The following is a 27,973-nucleotide window of genomic DNA, read 5'->3' on the forward strand; positions in this document are numbered from 1 at the left end:
TAGATGGATAGAAGACGCGGTCGCATGTATTGAATGGCTGTGGTCGGTGCTTGTCTGTCTGTAGAGTCAGGAGGGCGCACCGGTGTAGTCACTGTCTATGCGCGGGTGTGCGTGTGCAGTTGAAGGTCGCGCCTTCAAGGAACTAAGAGTCCCCCATGTCCTCTTCCATAGCCCATGCCGTAGGCACATACGCGCGCGCACACACACTGGGAGGGAGAGAGGTATACAGTTTTTCAGGCCGGAAGATCTGGCAAGAGGGCGAGATGAGGAGTGTACGAGAGAGGAGGCGGGCGGCGGAAAGAGACTCACTGCCGCCTTTGCCGTGTCTCGCTCTCTTGTGCCGCCCGCCCATCCCTCAACTCGCCACTGCCCCGACTCCCCTCGTCGCGCACCGCTCTCTGCGTGTACTTGCCTGTGCGTGCGTGCGTATGTCTGTCTGTCTACCCCCGCCACCACTCGCCCGCACTCCCCCCTCCTGCGTCCCCTTTCCAACACATGCGCACGCGCGGCCGCCTCTTTTCTTTCCGCACGTTGTCTGCTTTCTATGTGTGTCGTCACTGCAGGACTTTAAGTCTCCTGCCTCTCCCTCTACAGTCTGCACTCTCACTCGCTCGTAACGTGTTACCTCACCACCTCAGCTCGCATCATGGCCGCCAACTGCATCTTCTGCAAGATCATCAAGGGTGAGATCCCCTGCGCGAAGGTCGCCGAGACGTCCAAGGCGCTCGCCTTCATGGACATCAACCCCCTCTCGCGGGGACACGTACTCGTCATCCCGAAGGATCACGCAAGCTGCCTGCACGAGCTGGGCATGGAGGACGCCGCGGATGTGGGTGTGCTGCTTGCCAAGGTCAGCCGTGCGGTCGCTGGGCCGGATGGCTCCATGCAGTACAACGTCCTTCAGAACAACGGCAGTCTAGCTCACCAGGAGGTGCCGCACGTCCACTTCCACATCATCCCGAAGACGGATGAGAAGACGGGGCTGAAAATCGGCTGGGACACAGTCAAGGTAGCGTCGGACGAACTCGCCGAGGACGCGAAGCAGTACAGCGAGGCGGTCGCGAAGATTCAGTAGCGGCCAGGAACGCGACAAGAAGACAATGTGAACCATGTCGGTGCAGCGGCGCTGTCTTTCTCCTTCTCCCGCAACGCATATCCTTCAGCCCCCATCTACCCACACGCACACACACGGCCTTCACAACTTCGCATCCCCCGCGTAAGAGCACGTGTGCGTCGCTGTTTCTTCTTTTCTCTGTATGTGCGCCATCGAAGGCGCTCAGGTATGCTGAGGCTCTCCTGTCTTCCGTTTTTGTCGCTCCCACCTCCCCCCCCCAACCCCTCCGCCTACCGTCCTGTGGTGTTGTCTGTAAGCGTGCGGTCGTCATGGATGGCGGTCCGCCCCTCCTCCATCCTGCCCCGCAGTTCTGGCCCTCCCCTTTCTACATCGCGGTCAAAAATGCAGAAGGGCACGTGCCGCGTCTCACGGTCCTCTGCCCCACCAATCACACAAACGATCAAACCTCCAAACCTCCAACCTCCCCCTCCTCTCTCTCAGGATGATCGCTTCATCTCCCGATTACACGCCCACACCCACACAACCAGCAGCTGCACGTACACACCAATTCCTGCCGTGTCTCCTCGTGAGCGTCGACCCGCCTCTCTCCTCCCCCTATTCTCCGACCCCACGAGGGATTGCGACGCAGCCCTTCAGCCGGCCAACAAAGAGGCAATGGCACCTAAGGCGCACAGCGACGAGGCCCTCCTCGACGCCTGCATCAACGCGAACCGTCTCGAGTACCCGGAGCAGTCGCTGATCTTTGTGGCGCTTATCGCCTCCTTTCAGCCCGTGTACTTCTCGCACGCCATCAACGGCTTCGACTGGCGCCATGTTCCGAACCTCGTCCTGTACATCGTTATCACGGGCTTTACGACGTACATGTTACGTCAGGCGTACGTTGTGATGGTGCAGAGCGAGTTCTGGGGCCGTCAGCGCCACTTCGCCGAGGTCTCGGACGAGAAAGCCAAGGCGCTGCGTCGTCTGCGCCTGCAGGTAGCGGTGGGATACAGTCTGTTCTTCCTGAACAGTGTCTTCTTTGTGGTGAGCACCTGCTTGATGGCGTACATCTTCCGCCACAGCGACCCCCGCGCCAGCTACATCCTTTCGCCGACGCTGACGGCGGCCCTGCTGTGGCTGATTGCGCAGAAAAACGAGGAGAGCCGCCAGCGCCGCATGCGCCTCCACAAGTAAGTAAATGCGAAAAATGGAAGGCGAGATGAGCGAGTCTGGGGCAGGCAGTGAGACGCATGCGGCGCTATCTGCGGGTTACTGATTGCGAGGACGAGGATACTTGGGGACGGCGGTTGAGGGTGTACGTGCACTCACCCACGCACGCACGCGGAAAAAAAAGCAAAGGACAGCAGATCGCAGCACCGTGCGCCGTTCAGCTGCAACGCCTTGCCTGGCTTCGCTTTGGGGTGATCGCTCCTCTACGCATGTGCGCGCTGTAGTGCGCTAACTTTCACCATCCGTCTTCTCCCCCTTCCGCGATGTCCTTCGCATCGCCCCACCCACCCTCCCCTCTTGGCCACTCCGTCCTAGCCAGCGCTCTTCCGCTCGGGGGGCGGGCAGCGAGGGGCGGATGCAAGACTTGGAGAGCATTCTCGTCACCTCGTGATGGCTGGCTTTGGCAGCCCTTGCTCTTCCCTCTTTTTGCCTGTCGCCTCTACCGTCTCGTGGTCGCCTTGTTGTGCAAGTTGCTTCTCTCTGCCATTCCCTCATCGGCATCATGGATGCCACCCGTCAGCGCTGCAGCCCTCGCGTGCCTGCGTCGACTTCGATGGGCGTCATTCGGGTTTGATGGCGTTGAGGGGAGCGGAGGGCGGAGGGGAAGGGGACGTGAATACGGGTCGGCAAAGTACGAGAGGCCCTGTGTGAACGTCCCCACCCACCCAGCAAGAGGCACTGCCACAATCGCACCAAGCATGCAAACGCATGCACGCACGCACGTACGCTCGCCACCACCGCCTTCTCCTTGTCTCTCTCTCTCCCGATCTCCTTACCTCCCACGTCGCAGCTAACTGGGCTCTTGTTTTATGTATTAGCTGCTGGTTTCGCGGTCGAGGGTCGGGGGTGAGGTCTCTCTCCTGTTCATTGCCCTTTGCCTAGCGGTGCCTTCCTGGCCGTCTGTGCTGTTGAGAGGTCAGTTGACCTTGGCCCGACTTCCCCGTGTCCATATCGGTCGGGTATGCATGTGTCTGTGTGCCGTGGCGTGGCTGCACACGGTCGTGTGTGTGCGTGCATTATTTGCGGCTGTTCGTCTTCGCCGTCTTATCTTTGTTTTGAGGGAGGGGCGTTTCCCTCCCTCCCTCCCCCTCATTGATGGTGATTGCGGAGAGCGATGCCCTTAACGCGGTGTGGGATGGAACATCGTGTCGGCATTCCCTCTTCTCCGTGACGTGGGTAGTGCGACGGCCCTTAATACGCGTTTGTGCCCATGCGCGTGCGTCTGTATGCTCTCTGTATCCCATGCATCACTGGTGAAGGTGCATTAGAAGTAGTCGATAACGCCGTGTGGATGAGGGGGTGGGTCGCGGAGGGATCCGACCAGAAAACACGAAGGGCGCACCAGTGGAAATGGCGCATCCCGGGCAGCAAGAGGGACGGTGGGGACATTGGGGACGGTGATGGGTGCGCTCGGGCTCGGCTCGCCGTGTCGTGCTGTTCGTGACAGTCGGCACCAGCTTGCCCGGTCATGCGGTGGGCCCACCTGCCTCTCTCTTCTACTCGCCGCATTCACTGGCCATCTCGCCAGGTGTGTTTTCTCCCGTGTGTGTGCAAGCCATGATCACCTGCTCGTGACTCAGCGGTGGGGCTCAGCCTCTCTGCTCTCCTGCCCTTCCTCTCTCAGTTCGTTGTTCTCCGTCAGAGTAAGACCGCGGAGGAGCTGCAGCGTAAGCGTCCTCCGGTGACTTTGCGAAAGGGAAGGTGTGGTGTGCCGGTCCTCATCGCCCTCATCACCTGCCCCTCCCCTTCTCTCATTGCGCCTCTCTCTCGCGCCCCGGTCGCTGCCTCTCGTCCTCTGTAGGTACTTCTGTCAAAACACAAGGACAGCTTGCCGGGTCGCTCCCCCTCTCCCCTCCACACAGTCGGCCACCACCACCACCCCGTACGTGTGTGTGCGTGTGTCTATCGCCATCTCTCCTGGCCCCTTGCTCTCGCCGTTTTACGTGTACCAACCGCTGCCGGCGCACACTGCTCTCCTAACCTCCCCACCCACTCCCCCTCCTCCCTCCCACGATCACACGCGTTGACTCGCGCACACGCGTGAGCACGCACTTGTGTGCTGCTCACTGTGGTGGTGGTGGCCCTATCTGCCGCCCTTGACACCCCGCCCACTATTCTGCATCCCGCTCCGGGGCACACATCGTGAGAGTTAGTAGCACCTGTGCACTCGCTCTCGCTGTCGCACTACGCTTCGCGTCTCTCTCAAAGACGGCGTGCCTGTCTGTCAGCCATGGATCCCAGCGCCGCCTTCCGCAGCTTCCCGACGCAAGAGCGGGGCATCCTGCTCGCCAGCACGTACAAGCCTCTCTCCCTCCACGCCGCCGACGTGCAGGTGCGCCTCTCCGGCAGCGCCGCGCAGGTGATTCTATCGCTTGAGTATGTAAACGAGACGAACAAGTTGGTGCGGGCGATTGCCGCATACCCGGCACCGCCGTCGTATCAGCTGCAATGCGCAACGCTGCAGGGCCCCGCGCGCGAAATCAGCGCACGCTCGTATGTGCAGTCGCGCCCGCTGCGTTCCGTCGAAGCAGGAAGCGCGCTGCGCGCCGAGCCGCTCGTAGACACGGCTGTCTCCGCCGTAGCCACGCAGTCCGTGCCGTGGGACGTCAGCCCTGGCGAGTCTGTATTGATGAAGGCCGTCTACCACGTCCCCATCTCGGCGACACATCGTACCGGCGAGATCGTGTTTACGCTGCCCACCTCGCTGATCCCGGCGGCGCAGCGGCCGCCGGATGTGCAGCGAGGGTACATGAAATTCCTTGATGCGCGCAGTCAACTGCGACACCTCGCGCAGCAAGGAGGCTCCCTGCGCGTCTGCGTGGACGCGCAGCTGCTCGTGCCACTCCGAGGCGTGGTGACGCTCGAGAAGGGGCCCGAGGTCGTGCCGGAGATGGGCGTCACCGGCACCAGCGTGAACGTCCATTATGTGGGGGACGCGCGCTTTCAGCTGACGTACCATGATGACCTCCCGAAGACAGCGTACATGCAGGTGCCGCTCTGCGTGCGTGCACCGGTTGCAGAGACGTCAGAGCCGCTGCGTCTGCACACCGTCGCCGCCTCGCCGCCGCCAACCTCTTCGCCGAGCGACCACTCCACTGCCGAAGTCGCCGCGGCGATGGTGGTTAGCGTTGCCCCGTTCCTCGCCAATTGCCCCATCAATGCGGAGATCATGTTTGTGGTGGACGTGCACAGCGCTGCTCTTGGCGCCAGAGCAGCAGAGTCGGTGATGGCGGCGATCGCATCGCTGAACGGCACGGCGAGTCTCGTCAACGTGATCCTGTGCCGTGACGCCCACCGCGGCGGGGCCCTGTCGCTGTTGCCAGATGGGTCTGTGCAGTCCTCCGCGGTGCCGCACGAATCCATGCTAGCCTTCATGAAAGAAGAGGGTGTGCAGACGTCGTCCTCAAAGGGCGCAGCCACCCTCTCCCCTCACCTCCCCTCCCTCCTGCACGAGATCACCACAGGGCGCGGTATCACCACAAGCATCCCAGCTGGCTACGTCCGCAACGTCATCGTCTTGTCCGACGGCGGAAGCCAACCAGTCGACGCGGACGCCGTCGCCATGGTGTGCCAAGTAACCAATGCAGGTAGAGCGTGCCGAGTGCACGCCGTCGCCCTCGCGGCCACAGCCGATCACGCGGTGCTTGAGGCGCTTGCCGAGGCCTGCGGTGGCTACTTTGCGTCGGCAGCGGCGTCCGGCAGCAGCGAAGCGGGTGAGCGCGCCGTAGACGAGGCCGTGCAAGCTGCCGTCTCTGCCGCTGCTGTCCCGTGTTTGGTCGACATTCGCACGAAGTGGGATGTGACGGGTGGCGACATCGTTGCGGCGTCGAGTGTGCAAACAGCAGCGGCAGCGCCGTCGCCTTTACGCATGGCCGCCGACGCAGACGGGGGCAATATCGCGTGCATCCCTCACGGAACGCAGCGGCTGCTCTATGGCCTCCTCGCCTCCGCAAACTCGCAGCTGGCGGTGCGCCTCTTTGGGCGGGTAGGGGAGATGAGGTTGGAGTACACCGCCTCCTCCGCGACCCAGCCGCCACCGCAGTCTGACGCAGCCGATACCGCTGCTGCCGCCGGCGCCGCGGACGAGGAATCTGGTAGGGCACCGCCGATGCTGATGACCGCTGCAGCGGCGGCCCGCATCGCCTACCTCACGCACATCCTCCACACCACCAGCGAGGATGAGGCACTTGAAGTCATTGCACTCTCCAAGCGCTACATGCTACCGTCACCCTACACGACCCTGACAGACGGGAACAGCGGACCTGGTGGTGAGCACAAGATAGGCGGAGTCGTGCACCTGCCTTCGATGCAGGCGGCGGCGCACGTCGAACTCGCCATCCGCGCTCGCCGGGTCGAGCTGCAGGCGGCCGCCGCTCTTAGAGCATTGCACCCGGTGTGAGGGGCGTCGTCATCCAGAAGTGTTACAGGAAGCGCTTCGAGGGAGGGTGTCTGTCCCTCACAGCGCACCCTCGCTCTCTCGAAGAGGCAGCACATCGAAGGGTGGCTAGAGGAGGAGCCGTTGCGTGCGGTGCTGAGGGAGCGGGCGGGAATGAAGGCGAAGGAGAGGCCGCCGACACCCCTGAAGCCCACCCACCCAACAACAGCCCCCCTCTCTCAGAGCACATGTACAGTGGCCATTCGCTGCAGTGGTTTTTCTTTTATCCCTTGAATGTAAGACACGTAATACAGCGCATCGGCTTGTGTGTGCGCGTGTGTGCGGCCATCGACTCTGCCGCCTTCTCCTCTTCCGGTCTTGCCCTGCCCTGCACTGCTCCTCCTTCGCTTCTGTGTTCGCATGTCTCTCCGCTGATGATCATGTACCGTAGCAGCAGCAGCCTCCACACCCACCCCTCCCTCTCTCTCTCTCGTGTGTGTGGCGAGGAGGGAAGGAGGAAGGAGAGCCGCTGCCGCTGCAGCGCTCAGGGACTCATGTCGCTGTTGCGCCTGAGAGAGAAGGCGGCGGCAGCGAGGCGGGGCCGGGAGGGACTGCCCAGACCCAACACAACGAGCGCACGTGCGCGTTGCATGTACCTGAGAATTTCAGTTTGTGTGTTGACCTCATCACCTTTCGCTGTCGATGATGCGCGGCGGAGTTGTAAATTGAATCAAGGGAGAGAGACATAAAACAAAGACGGTAGCCCGCGCTCTCGGAGAGTGATGGGAGACAGACAGTGAGAGAGAGACATGTGTGCGTGCCCGCTGTCACACAGCGCACGTCACTCAAGGCGAGCACGGAAACCAAGTTGCATCCGCTTCGATTCTTGTTGTGCTGATGTGTTCACGTTCGCTCAGCCCCCCCCTCCCCCTCCACCTCTTCCGCCTCCCTCCTTTCAGTTGGCGACGCGTTCCTGGTGGGCGTCGCCTTCTACGCGCAGATTGAAGCCCCTCTCTCGCTCCCTTCCTTCCCTTCTCCCTCCCACTTGCAAAGGGCCCACAACACCTTCACCTTCATCACCGCCACCAAGCCTCGCGCCCGCCCCCTCCCCTTGTGGCATCCCGCTGTTGCTACGTCTCGCACGTAGGCTTGCAAACCATCTGATGCTCAGCTCTAGTGGTGCGTTCATGCAGGACTACGGCACCAGCAGCAGAGTCGGTAGCACGGTCACCTGGTCCATCTCCGGTGGCTCTCTCTTCCGCGGCAGCAGCGCGGACTCGCCAGTGATAACGAGCAGCACTGGCATGAATGACATCCCGGATGATGTGCATCGGACGGTGATACAGCAGCTGGCGCAGTCGTTCCGCTACGCGCCCTATGTCAAGGGTCTCTTTCTGCTGTGGGTTCCGCTGGTGCTGATACTGGCTCTCGCCCCGTCCACAGTCGATGCCTCCAGCTCCGCATTGCCGCTGATACCTGTGTCGAGGACGGCCGGGAACGCACTGTTCTGGTGTGCACTGCTGCTTATTGTACCCACCAATACGCTTCTTATCGAGTATGTCAAGGACCTGGTGGTGCGCCACGACAGCCCTTCGCTCGGCATCGCCGCCAACCTTGTCGCCGAGCACGCGGCGGAGCTCACCTTCTCCTTCTTTGCCATGGCCCACTCGAAGCGATCTCTGTGCTGGGTGAAGCCGATGCTGCTCGGGTGCACCCTGCTGAACCTGCTCGGTGTCCTCGGCTCCTCCATTCTAGCCGCGCCGCTGGCGGACGGCACTTCCGTCGATCTCGGCATCTCCTCCTGGACCGCCTTCAGCGCCAGCGGCGTGGTTTTCTCAACGGTCGTCTTCCTTCTCCCCACGGTGTACGGCGTGACGGTGGTCGGGCCCAACGCCGTCGATCAGCTGCGTCGCCAGCACGCAGCCGCCAAGGAGGTGGAGGAGCAGCGGATGTACAACATGCTATTCATCTCTCGGAGTCTGGCGCTCTGCGTCTTGGCCGTCTACGCCCTCTACCTCTGGAAAGTGATGCGGGCGAACAGCAACTACGACCTCTCCTCCGACAGCCCTGAGGCGCCGTCGAGCCTCATCTACGCGCTTCAGTACCACGAACGGCTGCGCGGCACGCGGGACGTCGACCTCGGCAGTCGCTACTCGCAACGTTTTGCGGTGATGGGGACGCTGGTTTGTGTAACAACGTTGACGACGCTGTGCTTGGTGCTGGTCGCGACGCTGCCGGCAGCCAAGACAATAACGTCGGTACCGCTCCCCTTCACATTGGTGATTCTCCTACCATGTGTCTTTGAAGCCGGCGGCGCGGCGGCGTCGGTTCTCTTGTCGCAAGCCGGCAGACCCGACATCGCCGCCATCATCGCCTTCACGTCCATCGTGCATCTGTACATGTTTATTCTGCCAGTGCTGGTGCTGGTAGGGTGGTGGGCACTGCAGGCCCCCCTGGAGCTGTCCTTTCACCCTTTCCTGGCCTGCTGCTGCTTCGTCTCAACGCTGGTGGTGGCGCAGGTGGTGGCGTCCAACCGCGTGCGGTGGCTAGAGGGCGGGACGCTGCTGGCGCTCTACGCGCTCATTGTGTGTATCTGTCTGCTCGGACGCTGGCATCTGTGCATGCGTGCAGACGACTCCTACTACTAGCGTCCGCGTGCGCAGCACTGTGTGTCGTGAAGTCTTCCGTGAAGCCCTGTCAGGTGCAGTGCAGCATGTGGAACGAAGAGACGCCGCGCACGTGCGCATGCGTGTGTGTGTGTGTGTGTGTGTGTGTGTGTGTGTGTCTTTCTGTGCCTTGGCTGACGAGCACGCAAGTGAGAGTTGCCTTAGTGCGCGGATGTGTTTGAGCGTCCACATCGAAGACGGAAGAGGTGAGCAGCACGAGCAGGTAGCACAACGCGCCGCCATTCGCATGCTAGGAGCAGCGATGTGAGGTTGAGCATACCCCGTGACGAAGATAGAGGAGGAAGGGAGGGATTGGGTTGGGTCAGCAGCATTCGACAGATATGCCGCGTCATGCCCAATGCGTGCATACGCGGCTATATTCGGGTCAGCACGTGTCGGGTGTGGCATACCACAGCTGCTGCTCTGTGCACTAGCACCAGCACACGCACGCACACTACAGCGCCTTCCACACACCCCTCCCTCTCCCTCTCTCTTGTCCATGGTTTTCGCCTTTGATCAGGGCGCCCTACAGCTACCCTCTCAGCTTCTCGCCATCCGTCACCTCCGAGCCCCTAACGCGCCTCTCTCTCTCTCGCTTGGGTGGGAAGAGTGAGCGAGTGAGCAACGCAACGCGAGACGCACTCGTTGCGTCGCCTCCCCACCATCTCATCACCCACTACCATCCCATCCTGAATCTCTAGCAGCGCGAAGGTAACCCACACACGTGCTCACAAAGACGTGCACGCGCTCCTTCTTCGCCCTCCCCTCCTGCATTGTTTGTGCTGCCTCTCAGTGACGCAACGGGAGGGCGCGCTGTCGACGCGGCTGCATCTCGCGTCAAGAAAAGCCGGACCTGCTTCTCCGTCACCTCAACTAAGGGCTTGGTGGGTCCCACAACGTGCCTTTCACACCCCTCCCCGCCCACACCGGTCGCTGCCACAGACGCCGCGCGCTACAGGGCCTGCAGCACCTCCTCGACCCTCGTGGCTCTCTCTCTCCCGTTCCTCCGACCTGGCATGTTTTCTAGCGGCTTGGACGAGCAGTTTCTGCACCGCTGCTGCGTGCAGCTGTCGGCGCCGCTAGTCGACCCCGCGGTGCTGAGCACGGAGCAGGGCAACGCGACCCGGTTTGCAAAACAGCACGCCGCGGCCCACCCTCGCGAGGTTGCCCGCGCGCTCATCTGGCGCGTCGTCGACAGTGCCGATGACACGCTCGACCAGTCCGTGAACGAAGACCGCGCCGGGGCGTGGAGCGTGCTGACCGCTGTGATTGCGGAGTGCGGCGACGCGAGCAGCGAGGTATTCCGCACGTCGCTTGGCGACCATCTGGCCTCTCTCCTGCCCTACCTCGTTGGATATCGCTGGCATACGTCGGTGCGCAGCATTCAGGAAGACGGGCTCCACAGCAGCGCCGAGGTTGTACTCAACTACGACAAGGTTGTCCCAGCGTCGCTGATCAACGGCTTTAGCTCTCGCAACGTCGACTCGTACGCGGTGGCGACGATGAACCGCCGCTACCGCAATTACCTCACCCTGTGGAAGTCCGTGTGGCGCCCAGACGTGTATCAGACACTAAAGGACATGGTCAAGCGCGTCGAGGCGACCGGCAACTTCCTGCCTCCCATGGCGGAGGATGTGTTGGTCGTGCCGGACGGGTATCGGGAGAGTCTGTGGCGGCTGCGCCGCACAGCGCCGCGGCCGAGCATTACGCTGGAGCTGCTGCGCAACTATGGGTGGCCAATGACGATGATTCCGCGCGAGAACAACAACACGGTGCGGGCGCCGAGCTACGTGCTGCCGAAGACAGAGGCAGAGCTGCGCCAACTGGACCCGGCAATGCACCGGACGGTGTTTCAGTGGCTCAAGACCATGCATCAGAAGCGCGGCGGGTGTGCTGGATGCGATTCTTGGGACCACACGGATACCCGTTGCCCGTGCGAAGGGCCTTTCTGGCGCTCCCCGAGCGACGAGAACGCCATGAAGACCCATCGCGCGCTGGTCGCCACTGTCACCGGCGGCGCGGCGCTGCCGGTCTTGACCTACGTGCAGTCCGCCCGCATCCTCTACGCGTCAAATCTTCGGCTGCCGCTGCGCGTGCCGGAGGCCCTCGACACAATCGCAATGCTCATCCGCGACGAGAAGCCCTACGAGGAGCTGCTCGCCGCCTTCGACACGGTGCGTGGTGCCGTGACAGGCCCGCGCGAGCGGCACGCCTTGTGGCGGCACGCCTCCTACCACCTGTTACCCTCCAAGACGGTGTTTGCGAAACCGCACGATGAAGCGCTCAGCCCGTGCATGAACAAGATCCGCAACCTCTTCCGGAGCTCACGCCGTTTCCAGGAGTGGGAGCAGCTGATGGACGCGGTAGACGTGCTTGACATGTGCTTCCGCCGCCGCGATGTGTCCAGTCGCGTTCGCCGTAACCTCGAAGAGGTGCAGGCAACGGCCTCGTTTTTCTTCTGTCTGGTGGACGGCTCCCTCGCGGCGAGCTTCAACCCTGCCACGTACGCGCGAGTGCCAGAGGAGGTCGAGGCGCTGGCCCCCCTAAAAGACAACCTATGCCGTGTCTGCCTCGAGCCGTTCCACACGGCGGTAACCTGCCCCATTGTTCGCGAAGACGAAGAGGCCGAGCACCGCCGCCACAGCACCGGCACCAGCGCGACGAAGCCCGTTATCGAGGAGTGGGACCTGCAGGTGGCGCGCCGCGTTCTAGAGGACAACGATTGCCTGTTCATGAAGTACCCGGCGGAGGCGTACCGGCTCGCGGCCGCAATGGAGCGCATCGACGTGGACGACCGGCCTGCAAAGGACTTCCGCAAGGCTGAGCTGCAACTGGCGGTGAAGCTCATCCATGAGCGGCGCGTCGCCGTGTGCCCCCAATGCAACGTAACCGGGCACAGCTTGCGCAACTGCGAGCGCCGCGCGTACCGCGCGCTGAGTCGAGAGTCGCTGCGGCCGATCGACGTGCGGCTTGACCCCCACAAGCTCCGTCAGTGTGTACGGCGCTACGCGTCAGAGGACGCCTTGCACGGCGAGCTGCTGGATGCTATGGACCTGTACGGGCGCGGTGCACAACTGCTTCCAACCGCCTTCATGAAAGCCATCCGCGAGATGGACGACGCCCGTATCCCGCTTGCTGCGGCCCGCTACGCGACGGACACGGTGCAGAGCTTTCTGCTCTTCAGCAACTCCACCGACCTCCTGCAGCACCTTCGCCAGTTTCGAGCCACCCGCTTCCCTGAGGTGTGCATCTTCTGCGACTCGTACCACCACCGCAGCGAGGACTGCACCCGCTGCCGCGAGGACGAGCGCGGGTACCTGCAGGAGCTACGTCGCACCGGCCTGACTCTCTGGACGTATCTGCTGCACCGCGACGCCTATGACCAGCTGCTGCCGACGGATTACGCACGCGGCAAGGAGAGCGTGTTGGCGCTTGTTGAACAATTTGAGACCGACTACCGCCCTGGCGGCGTTGGTCGCTCACGCTTCTTCAAGGATAACGATCTGCCCGACATGACACCAGGAGCCATGATAGCGAACACGTACGCGTCCATCACCGAAGCTCCGATACCGACGCAGACCCGCGCGGCAGCGGCGGAGACGTCGACCGCGGCAACAGAGACCGCCACGGCCGAGACGGTCGGGGCCGCGGGCGGCGAGGCAGCGCTGAATGGGGGCGAGGAAGACACTCTCGGCCGCGTCAGCGACAGTAGTGACGATAAGCACCAAAGTGCACTGGCGAACTGCGCGCTGTCGGAGGAGGGGCATCCACAAAAAAAGCGGCCCCGCAGCGATGGTGACGGCGAGCAGGCGGACGCGGACGCACGAGCGGGCGAGGAAGCCCGTGTGCGGCAGGATACGGCGGAGGAGCCGCCCACGGCACGTGTGCACGTGGAAAAAGAAGCGTAGTAAGGTGGCACCACAAAAATGCTGTTTAAGGTGGCGCGCGGAATATTGAGGCGACGATAATGAGGGCGATGTTGCTGTTGTTGCGACTCTGTAGGGGTGCCCCTGTGTGTTGGTGTGTGTGCTTGTGTCTGTCGAAGCAAGAGAAGGACGAGGGTATGTCTGTATGCAAGATGTGGTGGCTGTTGGCTTGTTTGCGGGCGCGTATTATGGTGTGCATGCGCAGGCGTGTGCGCGCGCTGCTCGGTTCTCTGCGTCTTTTGTCTTCCTCTTTGTTTGGGAAACGAACCAGCGAAAATAAGGCAGCGCGTGTGTGCGCGTGTGTGCGCGTGTGCGCGTGTGTGCGCGTGTGCGCGTGTGTGCGCGTGTGCGCGCGTACCTCTCTTTGAAAACTGTAAGCACAAAATCAAACGGAGAGCGTGGAGCATCCGCTGCGATGTGGCGCAGTCGTTGAGCCGCACGCGTTGATCAGGGCAAGGCCAACAGCACGGCCGTCGAGAGAGAGAGAGAGAGACTCAGCGTGGCACCCCCAAGAGGCGCAGTGAGCTGCCGGCTCCTTCCTGCGCATGTGTGCGTGTGGGAGAAAAGGGGGGGCACCGTCACTGCGCGTGCATCGGCGCGGTGGGTGAAGCCACCGCGACCGAAAGGAGCGATGGATGACTGGAGGCGCACTAAACGGAGTTCGCGTTGTGTCACTTGTTCATCGCACGCGCCTTGCTGTCTGGACGGCATTGATGTAACAGAGAGGGAAAGAGGAGGTGCGCTGCGGTCCACGCCCCTTCATTCTCCCATCAGTGTGGCACTCTCTCTTCCTTCTCTCTCCTTTCCCACCACATCACCGACTGCGCGGTGCACGCCTACAATGTGCATGTATATCGCAGCCACCGCAAGAGGTCATCACTGCTCTGTGTGTGTGTGTGTGTGTGTGCCTCCTCCCGTGAGCTGCACACACACACACACACGCAAACATACAGCAAAAAGTGTGAGCTTGAAGTGCTTAGATACACGTATGCAAGTGACTGGATAGAGTCAGACCCCTCCCTCCTCCTCTTTCCTCTTCCTCCTCCTCCTCCTCCTCCTCCTCCTCCTCCTCCTCCTCCTCCTCCTCCTCCTTCCCCCCCCCCGCTTTAAGCGAAGTCTTCGTGGTTGTGTCGCGTTGTTCGCAGGTACACACATACACACGTACACGCAATGCACAAGAAGCTGCTTCTGTTTGGTGGCACCGGTTTCGTGGGCTCGTTGGTGGCACAAAAAGCGCTGAGTCGTGGCTACCGCGTTGTCATCGCGACCCGGGGCGGCGCACCGCCACTTGGCTCGCCAATGGACACGCTGTTCAAGCGTGTGCGCATGATTGGTGGGCCAGCTGCCGCGCGGGAATCCATGAGTGGAACCTCAACGACGACTCAGCCGTCTGTAGCATCGTCACCTGCGAGCAGCAGTAGCGGCAGCACTCACCAGCGCCCTTCAGCGGATCAACTGGCCAAGATGGTGCACCAGATGGACGAGGAGAACGCGCTGGAGTTTGTCAGCATCGACGCCACAAGCAGGGACCAAGTGTTTCATTTTCTGCATGACCACTCAGACGCCACAGCGGTTGTCAACGCCGTCGGCCTCCTCACGCGCAACTACGAGGACGCGCGGCAGGTCAATGGAGATGTCATGACGAACATTGCGGCCGGCGTCTTCCACCCGAAGTTGGCGCAGGCGGTGCAGAAGGTAGTGTACGTGTCGGCGGAGCCGTACAACCTGTACTCTCGACGCATCCTGGGAAGCAAGTATCTCTTGAAAGGGTACTTCCACGGTAAGCGCATCGGCGAGAAGGCCGTACTGGAGAACCTTGGCAACAAAGGAGTGGTGCTGCGGCCCAGCTTCATCTACGGCACGCGTCACATCCTCGTCGCCTCCGCCGTGAACTCCGACGCCGTAAGCACGCTCTCCCTACCGCTGGGCTGGATCGGCCTGCCATTCGACAAGCTACTGACGGCCATCGGTGGCGGAAAACTGTTAATGCCGCCGGTGAGCGTGGACGTGGTGGCCGAGGCAGCCGTGCGTGCGTGTGCGTGGGCAAATCAGCCTGGCAATGATATACACGGTATCTGTGACGTGTACCGCATGCATGACATCTGCAACGCTGTCGATCCGTCGCTGCACGAAGATAGCAAAGGCACCATGACGGCATCCGCTGCGTCGAAGGAAGCGAGCACGGTCAAGAACGATAAGTAGAAGGAGGCGGTTGACAAGAGAGAGAGACAGGAAAGTGTGTGCCTGTGTGCGGATGGCCGGTGTTTACAAGAAACAGAAAAACGAGAATAAGCCGTGCGAGAGCGAGGGCACGCACGCCCACTCCTCCACATCGCGCCGGAAGCGCAGGCGCCCACACACACACACACAGGCAAGCTACGGCATCGCACCTGTATGTGTATGTGTGTGTGTGTGTGTGCTCGTGCACTCTACGATAGGCAGCACTGGAAGAGGGGAAACAGAGCAGCGGGAGAGCCGGTACATTCATGGCGGAGGCTCCGAACGGGTTCTCCTTCAAAGGGAACGACTGTGGTGCTCTCCTCCTCTCACGCGCGCGTGCAAGTGCGCAGGTCTGTACTCGGCACATGCACATGCACAGTAGCCACAACAGCGATCGTGCGAGTTTCTCTTTCACATCCTTCCTCTTGCCTTGCGGGAGTCACGTAAAGAAAATCGCGTGCGCGCACATCCGCCGCGTCATCCCCCAGAGACGCGACAGTCTCCACTCATTCGCTCAGTGCCGCCGGCACCGTTGTCGTAGTAAGTGTCATCATGCAGCTCGCCCCACCATTCAGCAGGGTTGCGCGGCAGTTGCAGGAACCCCATAACCTCTCTCCCCTTCTTGGGCGACGTGCATGCGCCGCACCCGTAGCTGCGGCGTCGCCTTCGGCCTTCTGCACAGCGCGTCGATGCCTCTCTCAGCAAGCAAGCCACTGGCTGAACAAACTGCGCTACGGCGCCGATGATGCGCCGACGATGGGGTCGTGGGACAGCGCCTACGAGGACGACGCCATGGACACACGCAAGCTCTACTGCAAAGCCCTCGTGCACGCCTCCGGCGGGAGCCGCCTGGCGCGCGACTGGATCGCCGGATGCGCTGCTCTCACCAGCCCCGACCCATCCCTCATCTACACAGCGCTGCAGCACGCCGCGACGGAGGCGGATGTGGAGGAGCTGCGAGAGCACATTCTTGGGCGTCTGCTCGGGCAGGAAAGCCCCAGGCGAGGCGGCCGCAGTGGCGGCTCGCGCGACAACGAAGTGCGGACGAGCTTTGGCATGTGTGCAGAAAGCGAGAAGGAGGTGGTGGTACCCGGCACAGGCAACGTTGCGGCTGAGCGAGCCGTAGCACCGAACTGCGCGGGGCAACCCAGCATCCATGAGCGCGATGGCGAGGATGGCGCAAGTGAGGCCGCTTCACCGCCGATCACCTCAGAGGGTATTCGCGATGCCGAGCACTACCTCCTCCAGCGCTCGCGAGAGGTTCGCTGCTTCATGTACGACGCCATGACCGCCAGCCTCTTCCATAGCAATAACGACCTGCGCACGGTCGAGGCGGCGCGGCGACACACCTTCTGGATCGGCTTGGCCCAATTCGGTCTTTCCTTCGACGAGTTGACGGCGCTCTGGCGCCTAGTGGAGGCGGAGCTGCTGCTGAAGAAGGAGAAGATCAAAGTGCTTGGGCAGCCGTGGGGCGAGTAGTGGCGCGTGTCGCGTCGCCTGTCCCTGGAGGCTTTCGAGCTGTGCCAAAAACCGATCTTCTCGCACCCGCCCTCTCTCTATCCGTGTGTGTGTGTGTGTGTGTACGCGCGCGCCTCCACGCTCTTTAAGATCCCTCTCACTTCACTGTACACGCTGCACGTGCGCATCTGCCCAGCAGCAACCGTTCACGAAGACGCACACCCTCTCCGCCTGGTGTCCTCAGCACCGAAAGATTGCAGGAAGAGCGCATCCGCAGATGAAGGGCAGCAAAGGAGAGGCCCTTCAGGTATGCGTCGATGTGCAAGACGGCTCGGGCTCGTCACCCCCCCCCCTCGTTCACATCGGCCCACTTCTCAGAGCGAACGAAGAGAGCCCCGTCGTGTCGATCCACGAGTGGCGCTTCGAGAATGCCTTCCGTCGCCGCCTTCATCCTCGCAACTCCCCCCCCCACGCACACCCTTCCTCTCTTTCCGCCTCTTGCTCCCACTCCCTCTGCTCCTCATCTGCACGCGCCTGTGCACACACACACACACACACACACGCACACGTGCGATAACGTGTGGATCCCTGAATGGCATCTGCAGTATTGTATCGCTGTGCAGCCTCACTGCATCCTCTCCCTCTCCTCGTTTACTTCTGTTCGCCCGTCTTTCCTTGCCTTCGTGCCTCTCTGCGGTGCCTATCACCCCCCGCCTCTGCGCAGACAAGCACGCGTTGGAGCAAGCATCTGCCCTGTGCCACAGCTTACCATCACCACCGCTGCGCATCGCCATCATGTCTCACCGGTACGACTCCCGCACCACCACCTTCTCCCCTGAGGGTCGCCTCTACCAGGTGGAGTACGCCGTGGAGGCGATTCAGCAGGCCGGCACCGTCATCGGCGTATGCACGAAGGACGGCGTCGTGCTGGCGGGCGAGAAGATGGTGCCGCACCCGCTCTTTGATAGCGAAAACATGCAGGACAAGAACACCAGTGGGGAGAAGATGTACAAGATCGCCGAGCACATCGGCTGCAGCGTGGCGGGTGTGACGTCGGATGCGTACGCCTTGCTGAACTACGCTCGGCTTTCGGCACTGCGCCACCAGTACACCTTCCAGGAGCCGATGGCGATCGAGGATCTCTGCCGCATCCTGTGTGACGAGAAGCAGCTCTACACGCAGTACGGCGGCGTGCGCCCCTACGGTGTCTCCTTCCTGCTTGTTGGATGGGACCGCTACTACGGTTATCAGCTCTACTCCACCGAGCCGAGCGGCGACTACAGCGCCTGGAGTGCGTACGCGATCGGACAGAACGACCAGGTGGCGCACTCACTCTTGAAGAAGGACTGGCACGAGAACATGACGCTAGAGGACGGCATGCTGCTGGCGCTGCGGGTGCTGGGCAAGACGATGGACACGGCAAAGATCGACCTCGGCCGGGTGGAGGTGGCGGTGATGCGCAAGGTACCCGCTTCGAACGTTGATCAGCTGCTCGACCCGTTCAAGCACCACCCCAAGACGACGCCTCAGTTTCAGATTCTCACCCTTAGTGAACTGAAGCCGCACGCCGAACGCGCCGACCAGGCCAGGGAGGCGGAGGAGCAGGCCGAGGCGGAGCGTCAGCGCCAGCAGGAGCAGGCTCTGGAGTCGTAAGGCCTCCGCGCGCGTTTGGGGTCTGTGTGTGTGTGTGTGTGTGTGTATAGGGTACGCGACTGATATATGCGTTGCGCACGCAGAAGAGGAGACACAGAAAGAGAGGAGGGGCGATAGAAGACAAAGGTGTCGGCACGGGCCCCGGAGCTGCACGAGGAGGCATCCCTCGGCGACATGCACACATATCCGTTCGAGTCACATCCCCGCTCAGCCGCATGCGCCGGAGTGAGGTGAACGGCAGCAGGGGCATCGCTCTCCAAGCATACATAGGTATATATATATATATATTTGCCGCAAATCCCCTCCCTCCCGGCTCCGTCCTCCATCTTCAACGTGTATGCGCGCGAGGTTGTGTAGAGGGTGAGGGGAGAGGGAGGAGGGTCCGTCACTAGCGGCTATCGGCGTCCCCTTCCTCCCCTCTCTACGCTTCTTTGTTCGTTTTCTCTTATACCACTGCCCTCCCCCTTCCCCTCGTGTTCTCTCCTCCCTAAAGCAGCCCACCACTTCTGTCTCTCTCTGTGTGCCTGTGTGTGTGTCTGTGAAGAGGGGTGTGTGTGGGGGCAGGGGAGGGTGGTGGCAGGGGCGATCCGATGTACGGCGGCGAAGTTAAAGAAACGAAGAGAAAAAGTTGATGGGTCATACCATCGTATTCGGCGCGTGCGGGTGTGTCTATGCGTGCGTGCGGCCGTGCGTCGCCCGCTGGGCTGGCCTGTCTGCCTATCTGTCTGTCTGTCTGTGTGTGTGTGTGTGTGTGTGTGTGTGTGTGCATGGGTGGATGAAAGGGAAGGGAAGAGGGAGGTGGAGGGCGTATGTGTTGCATGGGGTGATGGTCTTGTCTGATTGAGCAAAGCAAGTACATCGAAGAACGTGTGAAGACGACAACGCCAAAAAAAAAAGCGTGGTACATGGGCGCGCACGAACAAGCAGGAGGCAGTATCACGACCCATCCACACCCCCATCGACTACACGCACACGCGTAGCGCATCGAATTCTCGATGCGGCGCATGTGTCGCAGCGTGTGCGGGTATTTTTGTTGTGTGGATGCGCGAGCGCGCACTCACTCCTGTTTCTGCTTCGTCCCCCCCACACACACACACAAGCACTCTCCCTCCCCGTCTTCCTCCCTCTCTCCTGCCGGCTTTCGACGGCGGCCCATCGCCGACACACATCCACACGCGTCAACAACACAATGGCATTGGGACGCACGTACATGTGCGTGTATGCATATACCATCTTTTTTCCGCACCGATTCTGGCAGTGGTCACACGCAGTACAACACCTCTCTTGCCTTCCTCTCTTCCTCACTCTTACCATCCACACCACCACGCGTTCACTGACACCCCTACCCACAAGCATCTATATAACAATCTGTCGCTTCCCCAAACCCCTCCAACTCCCTCCGCCACAGCCACCACCACCACCACAGCGCTGGCTTTTATCGCACGGTCCACCTCCCCTCCCACACGCGCGCAAGAGCTTTTCTTTGGCGTTTCTGCTTGTGAAGAGGAGGAGGGAGAGGTATACGCATACCTACCTACATATATATATATATATTCTATAGAATATATATATATATGTGAGCGAGAGACAGGAAGAGGGGGGACGAAAGACGCGAGCAAACAAAAACAAAGGCACACGCGTGCACCGTGGCACCTGCCGGCACTACCAACTCCTCTTCTTCGTCTTTGACCCACACCCGCCCTCTCTCGCTCTCCCTTCCTCTGTTTCTCGTTGCGTCGTCGTTCTTCTTTTTCTTGGGACCTCGACCCACTCACCCAAGCCCAGCCCGTCTGCCCCTCATCGCAGCTCCGCGCACTGCCCTCTCTCTACTCATTCGCGTTTTTTGTTGTTGCCTCGCTTTGTTTTCCTCGGGTGCACCCCACACGTGTCATTCTGGCAGTGTGGCGTGTGTGCTGCGTCTTCATTTTGTTGGCCGCACGCAGCAGCAGCAGCGGTAGTAGGGCACCCATACGTGCAGCTCCCCCAACCAGTGGGCCATATCCACGTAGCGCACGAACGTGGACTGCACGCACAAGCCACTGGTCGTCGTCGTTGTTTTTTTCTTCCTTTTCTGTCCTCTTTCCGTCATCTTTCGCTCTTGTCGCTGGGCTCCCTGGCTGGCCAGCGTGTGTGCTCTTCGGTCTCTGATCGGATCACAGCTCGTGTGTCACTGTCCCGCCATCGATCCGCGGCCCACCCACCCACCCCCCTCCCCTCTCGTCTCCTACTCAGTCTCGCCGCAGCACTTGTGCAGCTCGTTTTATTCGCGCCGGCCAAGGGACGTCCGCATTGGCCCGCGCGGCCATAGATTTACGTGCACACCGAGACCGCCATTTGTGTCTCTCCACTATAGTGCAAGGAGCTACTGGCGTGCGTCTAGCTGTGTATAGTCGTGTGTGTGTGTGCGCGCGCGTGGACGTGAGTGTGTCGGTGTTTGATTGCGTGAGTGCGTACTTCTGTCCTCCTCCTTGTTTTGATTGTTTGAGGTGGTGACACAACCACACTCACCATCGAAGAAAACGCGGGCACACGCTCACAGCCGCATCATCACCACGCACTCGCGCTGGCTCTCCTTCTCCTCGCCTCTCTCTCTTATTCACGCAATATCACAGGCGCCTCAGGCTTTGCTGTTGATTTCTCGTTAAATATTCTTGGCTTGACGCCGTTGCCGCCTTTGCCGTGTGCGCGCGTGGGCATCATCGGCCCCCTCCCCCATCGCTTGCTCGTTTTTTCTCTAGCATCCGCGTGTCTGCCATCCTGCCCTCAGCTCGCTGCTGCGGGCGGTTGTGTCGCATCTGTCCCTCTACAGATTTTCACCGATCGTCCGCCACCCTCGCCACCACACCGGGCTGGGATGCGCCATGCCCGCGAACGCAGCGCAGCTACGGATGGTACACATGCTGGCGACGGCGACCTCGTCCACGCACCGTCAACGATGAAAGATGTCGTCAGCGTGAATGGCATCTCGCTCGGCTGCGGTGGCAACGAGGACGAGATGCTGGCCACCGCTGCCAACGGCAAGTTGGGTCGCTCGCGCCGCCACGTGGAAGTCATCTTCCACCCGGAGCTACGGCGCACCAAGGAGGTGATTCGGCGCCCAGAGTGGGTGCGCCGCGCTGGCGAATGTGTCGCCCATCGCGGCTCCCTCAGCACCATCGCCCTCTTCGGCATCATGTTCGCCAACTGTGTTGGTGGCGGCTACGGCTTCGAGGATGGCATCGGGTCGGCTGGTCCCCTCATCACGCTTATTGTGTGTGGTATCTTGCCGTGGTTGTGGGCCTTCCCTACCGGGTTGGCAGTCGCCGAGCTGTCCACCGCCGTGCCGAGCAACTCGGGTGTGCTGATGTGGACGAACGCGGCGTTCCCACCCTTCATGTCATTTATGTGCATTCTTGCAACCATCTTCATCACCTTCATTGGCAATGCCACGTACCCGAACCTCACGGCCGAGTACGCACAGCAGTTGGGCAACCTCAAACTCGCTCCGGTGGCGGGTGTGAAGGTCGGTGTGGTGGCGCTCTGCTGCATCCTCAACTGCGTCGGCGTCGAGATCGTCGGCAGCTCCTCCATCATCCTCTGTGCCATAACCATTTTGCCCTTCACGCTGCTGACGGTGATCCAACTCTTCTCCAAGGGCTTCAACAGGGCGGTGCTTTATGTGGATGTGAAGAAGGTGAAGTGGGCCGAGTTCTTCTCCATCCTTAGCTGGAACTACGCCAACATTGAAAACGCTGGCGCTGTCGTCGAGGAAGTCGCGAACCCGCGCCGGGCTCTTCCAAAGGCCATGATGATGCTGATGCTGAGCACGTACGTCGGCTACGTCATGCCGATGCTCGCTGGCGTGAGCGCCATGGGTGTTAATCAGGACTACTCGAAGTGGAAGGCGGGGCACTGGCCTGAGGTGGCGAAGGTGATCGCCGGTGACTGGCTCAAGTACATGCTGTTCGCCGGCGCGCTGCTCAGCGGCATCGGCTTCACCCTGACCAGCATGTGCTGCACGAGCCGGCTGCTGGCAGGCATGGGCACCATGCAGATGTTCCCAAAGAAGGTGTCGAGGGTGATCGGTTACTACCACCCGCGCCTTGGCACTCCCATCCCGGCCATCCTCATCAACTCTCTCGTCACTCTCGTCTTCAGCGTGAGCATGGAATTCACCAGCGTCGTATCGCTGTGTCAATCTATCTATTGCCTCCGCATGCTGCTCATCTACGCGTCGCTCGTCAAGCTGCGCATCGACTATCCAAACCTGCCACGGCCCTACGCACTCCCCTTCAGCACCTGCACGACGGCATTGGTGCTGCTGCCGGCGGCGGCCTTCTCGCTTATGGCCTCGATCGTGTCAGCCATGACCTCCCTCGGCATAGGCGTGGCGCTTGTCGGCTTCGTCGTCGTTGGAAGTGGTGTTTCGTGGCTGTACTGCCGCATATTTGCCCGCAACGGCTTTCAAGGCGTCATTGTGCAGTGCGAGGTGTCCTCAGGTGACGACGCGGAGGCCGGCGCGGCCGACGGCGCCGACGGAAGCGCGCTGAGCGAGGGCGTCTTCTACGCGGATGAAGAGCTCAACAGCGGCGAGCCGGTGGACGACCTTCTTCTCGGTATTTTGCCGATGCCTCTGGCCGCGCCAGGGCCGGTTGCATCGACCACCTTGCCGCGCGGCAGCGAAGTCAATTCCAGTCAGTGGCACGTGTGGCATGGGATGACAGACCGCGACGCCATCGGCAGTCAGGCGGGAGAGGAGATGATTGGCATGGAGTACACCTCTCAGGACGGGCCCAACACGGATATAATGTTTGTGAACAACAACGCGACAGAGCATGCGCTGGGGAGCAGCACCGCTGGCTGCTCGCCAACCAGCAGCTTCCCCACCTACAGGGTCGCCTGCGGCGCTGAGACGACCATGCGTCACCGCCACCGCGCCCGCAGCCACGGCGCCGGTGGCGGCGGAGGCGGTGCGACCAACAGCGGCAACTACGGCCCGGCCGTGAGCGGCGAGGAGAGCGGCGAGGATACCAATATCACCCCCGCGGAGCATAGCGGTGGCGGCTTCACATTGTCAGCTACAGGTCGGCCTGTACAGGTGCTGTCGACATCGCCGCCGCAACTGATATTGAGTCCACAGCAGGTTCTCCTCAATGTGCCGGCCGCTGGCAGTTGGAGCAGCAGCCGATCTCCAACGCCAGTCAGCGGTCGTCACAGCCCGATCTCGACAAGCGCCATAAATATGAGCACGACCAGGAAGCCGCCCCCTCCCCCGACCTCTCTGTAATTCAGCAGCTCCCCACGCCGGTGCAGGCGCGTCTGCTTGCTATGCACCACTGCTGTCTGAGCACATAGATGCGCATGCATGAGGGTGGTTGGTTGAGTGCCCTTTGAATGAGTTTGTGTGTGTGTGTATGTGACGTTATGGCGAGCGAGTGCGCGCCTCTTCTGGGCCGTTGACTCTCCTCTCGCTCCCCGCCACCCCTCACGTTCGTTTGCCGGTCTCGAGAGAGCACCTCGCGAGAGACACAGGCAAATGGAGGCGAGTACGTAAGTGCGAGTGCGTGTCCATCTCCTCCAAGCTCCGCTCTTGTCAGTTTTCTTCTTGCTTCGCTCTTGTATATGTTGCTGGTTTCGGTGCTTCGTTTTCTGGTGTCTTCTGTTCGCCCACTCGGCAGGCTCCTCTGAAAGAGGCACCTTGTGTGTGTGCGTGTGTGTGTGTGTTTCGGCTTTTGTGTACGCGACCGCATCCCTACTCCTCTCTCGCGCGTTCTCTACCTCTCCCGTGCGCTGCGCGACCTTCACGTGGCCCGCGTCAGCCCTTGTTGGTTTGTTTTTCCTTGCTATACGTATATCCCTCTGCGGATAAGGAGGATGCACCCACTCCTCCATTGTACATATATATATATATATCCGCATGCACACACACACACATATATATATATATGCTTAAGTATATCTATATGTATGTATATGCATAAAGCATCGCAGGCTTGCCCACGACAGCCTCCATAACGTTAATGAACAGCAGAAAGAGACAAATCGAGAGACACCAACACACACACACACGCCAGCCTTCTGTGTGCACGCGTGTGCCTGCCCCGCTCGCACTGCCGCGATGACGGCATCCGCTCCCTCTTTCCCCCTTCCATCATTCCTTCTGCGAAACATATGACCGAAAACTCTGTAGTGGTGCGTGTGTATGTCCGTGGTGGGCCCTGTGTGCCTTGCTCCTGTTCTGCCTCTTCCACCTCCTCTCACCCCACCCCATCCACCTTTTCTCCAGAGAGCATCAAGGGTTCACAAAGGTCTTACAAACCTCTACGCAGTGCGCATCACACCCAACGCGCCAGACGGGGACGGCACACAGATACCGAGACTCCCACAAGCATATGCATGCACTGACGCACAGGAGGCCCGTAATGACATGCGAATAGCCCCTTGCAGGCTCCCCCTTCTCCCTGCCCCCTCCTCCATTCACCTTCACATCTGTGCTGTTGCTGCTGCTGCTCTCTTCTTTTGCTTGTTGCAGCTCACGAAGCCACTGTCGTCTATTGTGCGCGGGACTTTGTGTGTTCGCTTCACAGAAAAACAAAGGGAGGCGGCAGCTGTCGGTGTGAAGCCGGAGGTCGTCTTGCCCCGCTCTCTGTCTCCCTCATCCCCTCACCTAGTCGTGCGTGCGTGTGCTTTCATATAGCTGCATAACGGGACTCTCTGTTGTTGCTGTGCTTCCTCTCCCTCTGTCTGTGGGTTCTTCATCGCCTCCCTCCCCAGCACACGCACACCTCCGACGTCCACTCACCAACCCTCACCATCGCCGTCATCGCTTGGTACACTGTCTCTCTCTCTCCCTTTTTGGGTACCGTGATTCTGTTTTTTTTTTTCGCTATCCCTTCTATACGTAGCTGCGTCTCTCCTATCCTAGCCGTGCACAGCACACCTCTTCCTGGAGCCTGCCGTCTGTCCGTCACCACCGCCACCATCACCCCAACCCTTCCCCTCCTCCGCCACGGCGAGCCGAATAGCCTCGCTGGCGAGCGCGGTGCGTGTGTGTGTGTGTGTGTGTGCCATTCACACCAGACAGCGGACATGCGCTTCAACGGCAACAGCGGCACCGCGGAGGAGGGCCGCCACAGCACGAGCCCGCGGATATTTTCTCCACCCCTCACCCCTCCGTCGTCGCATCCGATGACGCCGACGTGGCCGAGCGCGACGGCTGTGGCAGAGCAAGAGCGGCAGCCACACTACTCGCTCCCCCCCTCCTCGCCACCGCTCCTCAACCTCACGCGCGCAACGGACGAGACTGACAGATCGTCGTGCGCCGCTGGTGCAAGCGCCGGGCAGCGGTACTTCCACACCTCCTCGCTCAAGGAAACGGAGCAAGACAGGGTCGCAGACAGCTTCCACCACGCCTGGATGACAACACCGCAGTCCAAGTCGGCTGGCGAGCTCGCGCCCAACGGCACAGACGATTGCACAAATCCCTCTACAGCATTGTGGCACCGAAGCAGCGGTGCGGTGCAGCCTACCAGCAACAGGGACCGAGAAGCAGCCAACTGCAGCGACATCGGCTGTAGCGACGTGGAATGTAACTGCAACGGCGGCCGTCCTCTTAGGGACGAAGGCAGTGGCGCCGACGACCTCCACCGCGCCCCTGTGGTGCGGCTCACGGCCGAGGAGGAGCAAGCGGCGCGTCTGCGCGCGTACAACGAGATGGTCGCCGGCGCTGCTGTCGGCAGCGATGCGGGGGTCACCGATGGGGTTATCGCCGCAAACAGTCGCGACTTCGTCTCGGATACACTGCGCACAATCCTCCCCAGCGGCGTGACGCAGTGGTTCTCGCGCTCCGTCGACGCGGTGGCACACACTTCGTCGAGCATGGTCCCCGATGGTGTGAAGAGCGCCGCGAGCACGGTGTCAAACACAGTCGGCGTGGGTGCCCAGCAGATTGGTGACGCGATTGACCGGCTGCCCGACTTGGTGGTGAATGCGATTCCGTCCACCGTGATGCCCGATGATGTGAAGCAGCTCTTCACGGATTTCAGCAACACCTTTCGCAGCTTCTTCCACACGAATATTCTGTCCATGCCCTTCGTGTTCCGCCAAGCCGGGCTGATTGGTGGTATCGTGCTGCTCTCCTTCGTCGCCATCACGTCCGAGTACGCGACGGAGGCGTACTTTGGGGCGAAGAACCAGATGAAGAACGCGCACAAGGTTGTCCTGTACGGTGAGGTGCCGCTCATGATATGGGGCAAGTGGTATCCGATGATCAACTTGTTCTACGGTGTTATCCACCTCGTCGGCTTCATTGCATTCTCGTCGTCGAACGCGGCGGTGCTGCTCGGTGCCATGGGCATGAAGGGTAGCAGTGCGCAGGCGCTGGGCCTCATTCTGCCCTCCCTAATCGCCCTTCCGCTCGTCCTCATGAAGAACGCACGCAGCCAGCAGCCCCTGGCGATCATGTCCAACACACTCGTGCTGAACTCCGTGATTTTGATGTGCGTGGACTTCACCTACAAGCCCCAGCCGCCCATGAAGCTGTGGCCCTACTCACCATCTGAGTTCTTCGTCGCACTTGGTGTAACAGTGTACGCGTTCACCGGTATTGGCTCGACGATCACGGTGGAGCGCGTCATGGCGCCGCAGCGCTACCTCAAGCTGCTGCGTGTGTCGGTGGCGATTTCGTGGGCGCTTCTCATGGCCTTCGGCCTCAGCGGCTTTGTCGCCTACGGCAACCACACCTGCTCCGTCATGACGGTGTCGCTGAAGTCCGGCCCATTGCGGACCGCGGCGAGCGCGTTGCTCTTCCTCGCATCTCTCACGATCATCCCGCAGAACACGTTCCCGCTGTGCGAGCTATCGGACCGGCGACTGCTAGGGATTACACGGCTCACCCACTACTGGGACATCAAGCCGAACCTGCTGCGTATCTCATACCTCATTCTGAGTGCCTCGGCTGCCTTCACTGTTCCGTACTATGGGCTTGTCCTGTCCATATCCGGCTCGCTTGGCTGCGGCATCGTTGGCCTCGTCGTGCCCGCCGCGCTGGACTACGTGAGACGCGAACGCTGGGCGCTGCGGAAGGGTCGAACGCTTCGCTTCTGGGAGTACATTCTCGTCTTCGGTCTCGGCTTCTACGGGTGTGTCGTGGTCATTATTGGGGTCGTATCCGGCAGCTACCAGCTGTGGAAGAACATTCAGACAAGCTCCCCTGACAGCTGCTAGTCGGGCGCAGGCCTGTACGAGCCACCGTCCGCTCCACTCCATTCCTCTGAACTCCGTCCACCTTAGGATGTGCGCGTGCATGAACGCGTGTGAGTCAACACACGAACATGTCACAGCGGGAAGGGTAGAGGACACTGTCAAGGGGCCACGCACTCTACGGCGCCGACCCCTCCTCGCCCCCTCTCTG

At 61.1% G+C, this 27,973-nt stretch overlaps 10 protein-coding genes across 10 annotated transcripts; all 10 read left to right on the forward strand.

Moving 5' to 3' along the window:
- Nucleotides 1-646: 646 nt before the first annotated feature.
- LINJ_14_0240 (conserved hypothetical protein) lies at nt 647-1,075 on the forward strand (the record flags this gene model as incomplete). The annotated part of the gene is made up of 1 exon (XM_001464170.1): nt 647-1,075. The coding sequence occupies one exon, from the start codon at nt 647-649 to the stop codon at nt 1,073-1,075; it is 429 nt and encodes a 142-aa protein (XP_001464207.1).
- Nucleotides 1,076-1,729: 654 nt separating this feature from the next.
- On the forward strand, nt 1,730-2,248 carry LINJ_14_0250 (conserved hypothetical protein; the record flags this gene model as incomplete). The annotated part of the gene is made up of 1 exon (XM_001464171.1): nt 1,730-2,248. One exon carries the CDS (start codon nt 1,730-1,732, stop codon nt 2,246-2,248), a length of 519 nt encoding a protein of 172 aa, XP_001464208.1.
- A 2,266-nt stretch (nt 2,249-4,514) lies between these two features.
- LINJ_14_0260 (conserved hypothetical protein) lies at nt 4,515-6,683 on the forward strand (the record flags this gene model as incomplete). The annotated part of the gene is made up of 1 exon (XM_001464172.1): nt 4,515-6,683. One exon carries the CDS (start codon nt 4,515-4,517, stop codon nt 6,681-6,683), a length of 2,169 nt encoding a protein of 722 aa, XP_001464209.1.
- Nucleotides 6,684-7,822: 1,139 nt separating this feature from the next.
- Nucleotides 7,823-9,307, forward strand: LINJ_14_0270 (conserved hypothetical protein; the record flags this gene model as incomplete). The annotated part of the gene is made up of 1 exon (XM_001464173.1): nt 7,823-9,307. One exon carries the CDS (start codon nt 7,823-7,825, stop codon nt 9,305-9,307), a length of 1,485 nt encoding a protein of 494 aa, XP_001464210.1.
- A 1,034-nt stretch (nt 9,308-10,341) lies between these two features.
- On the forward strand, nt 10,342-13,233 carry LINJ_14_0280 (conserved hypothetical protein; the record flags this gene model as incomplete). Its single annotated transcript, XM_001464174.1, has 1 exon — nt 10,342-13,233. One exon carries the CDS (start codon nt 10,342-10,344, stop codon nt 13,231-13,233), a length of 2,892 nt encoding a protein of 963 aa, XP_001464211.1.
- Nucleotides 13,234-14,610: 1,377 nt separating this feature from the next.
- Nucleotides 14,611-15,453, forward strand: LINJ_14_0290 (conserved hypothetical protein; the record flags this gene model as incomplete). The annotated part of the gene is made up of 1 exon (XM_001464175.1): nt 14,611-15,453. The coding sequence occupies one exon, from the start codon at nt 14,611-14,613 to the stop codon at nt 15,451-15,453; it is 843 nt and encodes a 280-aa protein (XP_001464212.1).
- Nucleotides 15,454-16,227: 774 nt separating this feature from the next.
- Nucleotides 16,228-16,950, forward strand: LINJ_14_0300 (conserved hypothetical protein; the record flags this gene model as incomplete). The annotated part of the gene is made up of 1 exon (XM_001464176.1): nt 16,228-16,950. One exon carries the CDS (start codon nt 16,228-16,230, stop codon nt 16,948-16,950), a length of 723 nt encoding a protein of 240 aa, XP_001464213.1.
- Nucleotides 16,951-17,724: 774 nt separating this feature from the next.
- Nucleotides 17,725-18,582, forward strand: LINJ_14_0310 (putative proteasome alpha 3 subunit; the record flags this gene model as incomplete). The annotated part of the gene is made up of 1 exon (XM_001464177.1): nt 17,725-18,582. One exon carries the CDS (start codon nt 17,725-17,727, stop codon nt 18,580-18,582), a length of 858 nt encoding a protein of 285 aa, XP_001464214.1.
- Nucleotides 18,583-21,436: 2,854 nt separating this feature from the next.
- On the forward strand, nt 21,437-23,848 carry AAT21 (putative amino acid permease; the record flags this gene model as incomplete). The annotated part of the gene is made up of 1 exon (XM_001464178.1): nt 21,437-23,848. The coding sequence occupies one exon, from the start codon at nt 21,437-21,439 to the stop codon at nt 23,846-23,848; it is 2,412 nt and encodes an 803-aa protein (XP_001464215.1).
- Nucleotides 23,849-25,650: 1,802 nt separating this feature from the next.
- On the forward strand, nt 25,651-27,786 carry LINJ_14_0330 (hypothetical protein, unknown function; the record flags this gene model as incomplete). Its single annotated transcript, XM_001464179.1, has 1 exon — nt 25,651-27,786. The coding sequence occupies one exon, from the start codon at nt 25,651-25,653 to the stop codon at nt 27,784-27,786; it is 2,136 nt and encodes a 711-aa protein (XP_001464216.1).
- Between the last annotated feature and the right edge of the window lie 187 nt (nt 27,787-27,973).

The sequence above is a fragment of the Leishmania infantum genome, chromosome 14, assembly GCF_000002875.2.
Source record: "Leishmania infantum JPCM5 genome chromosome 14".
In the NCBI taxonomy this organism is placed as follows: domain Eukaryota; phylum Euglenozoa; class Kinetoplastea; order Trypanosomatida; family Trypanosomatidae; genus Leishmania; species Leishmania infantum.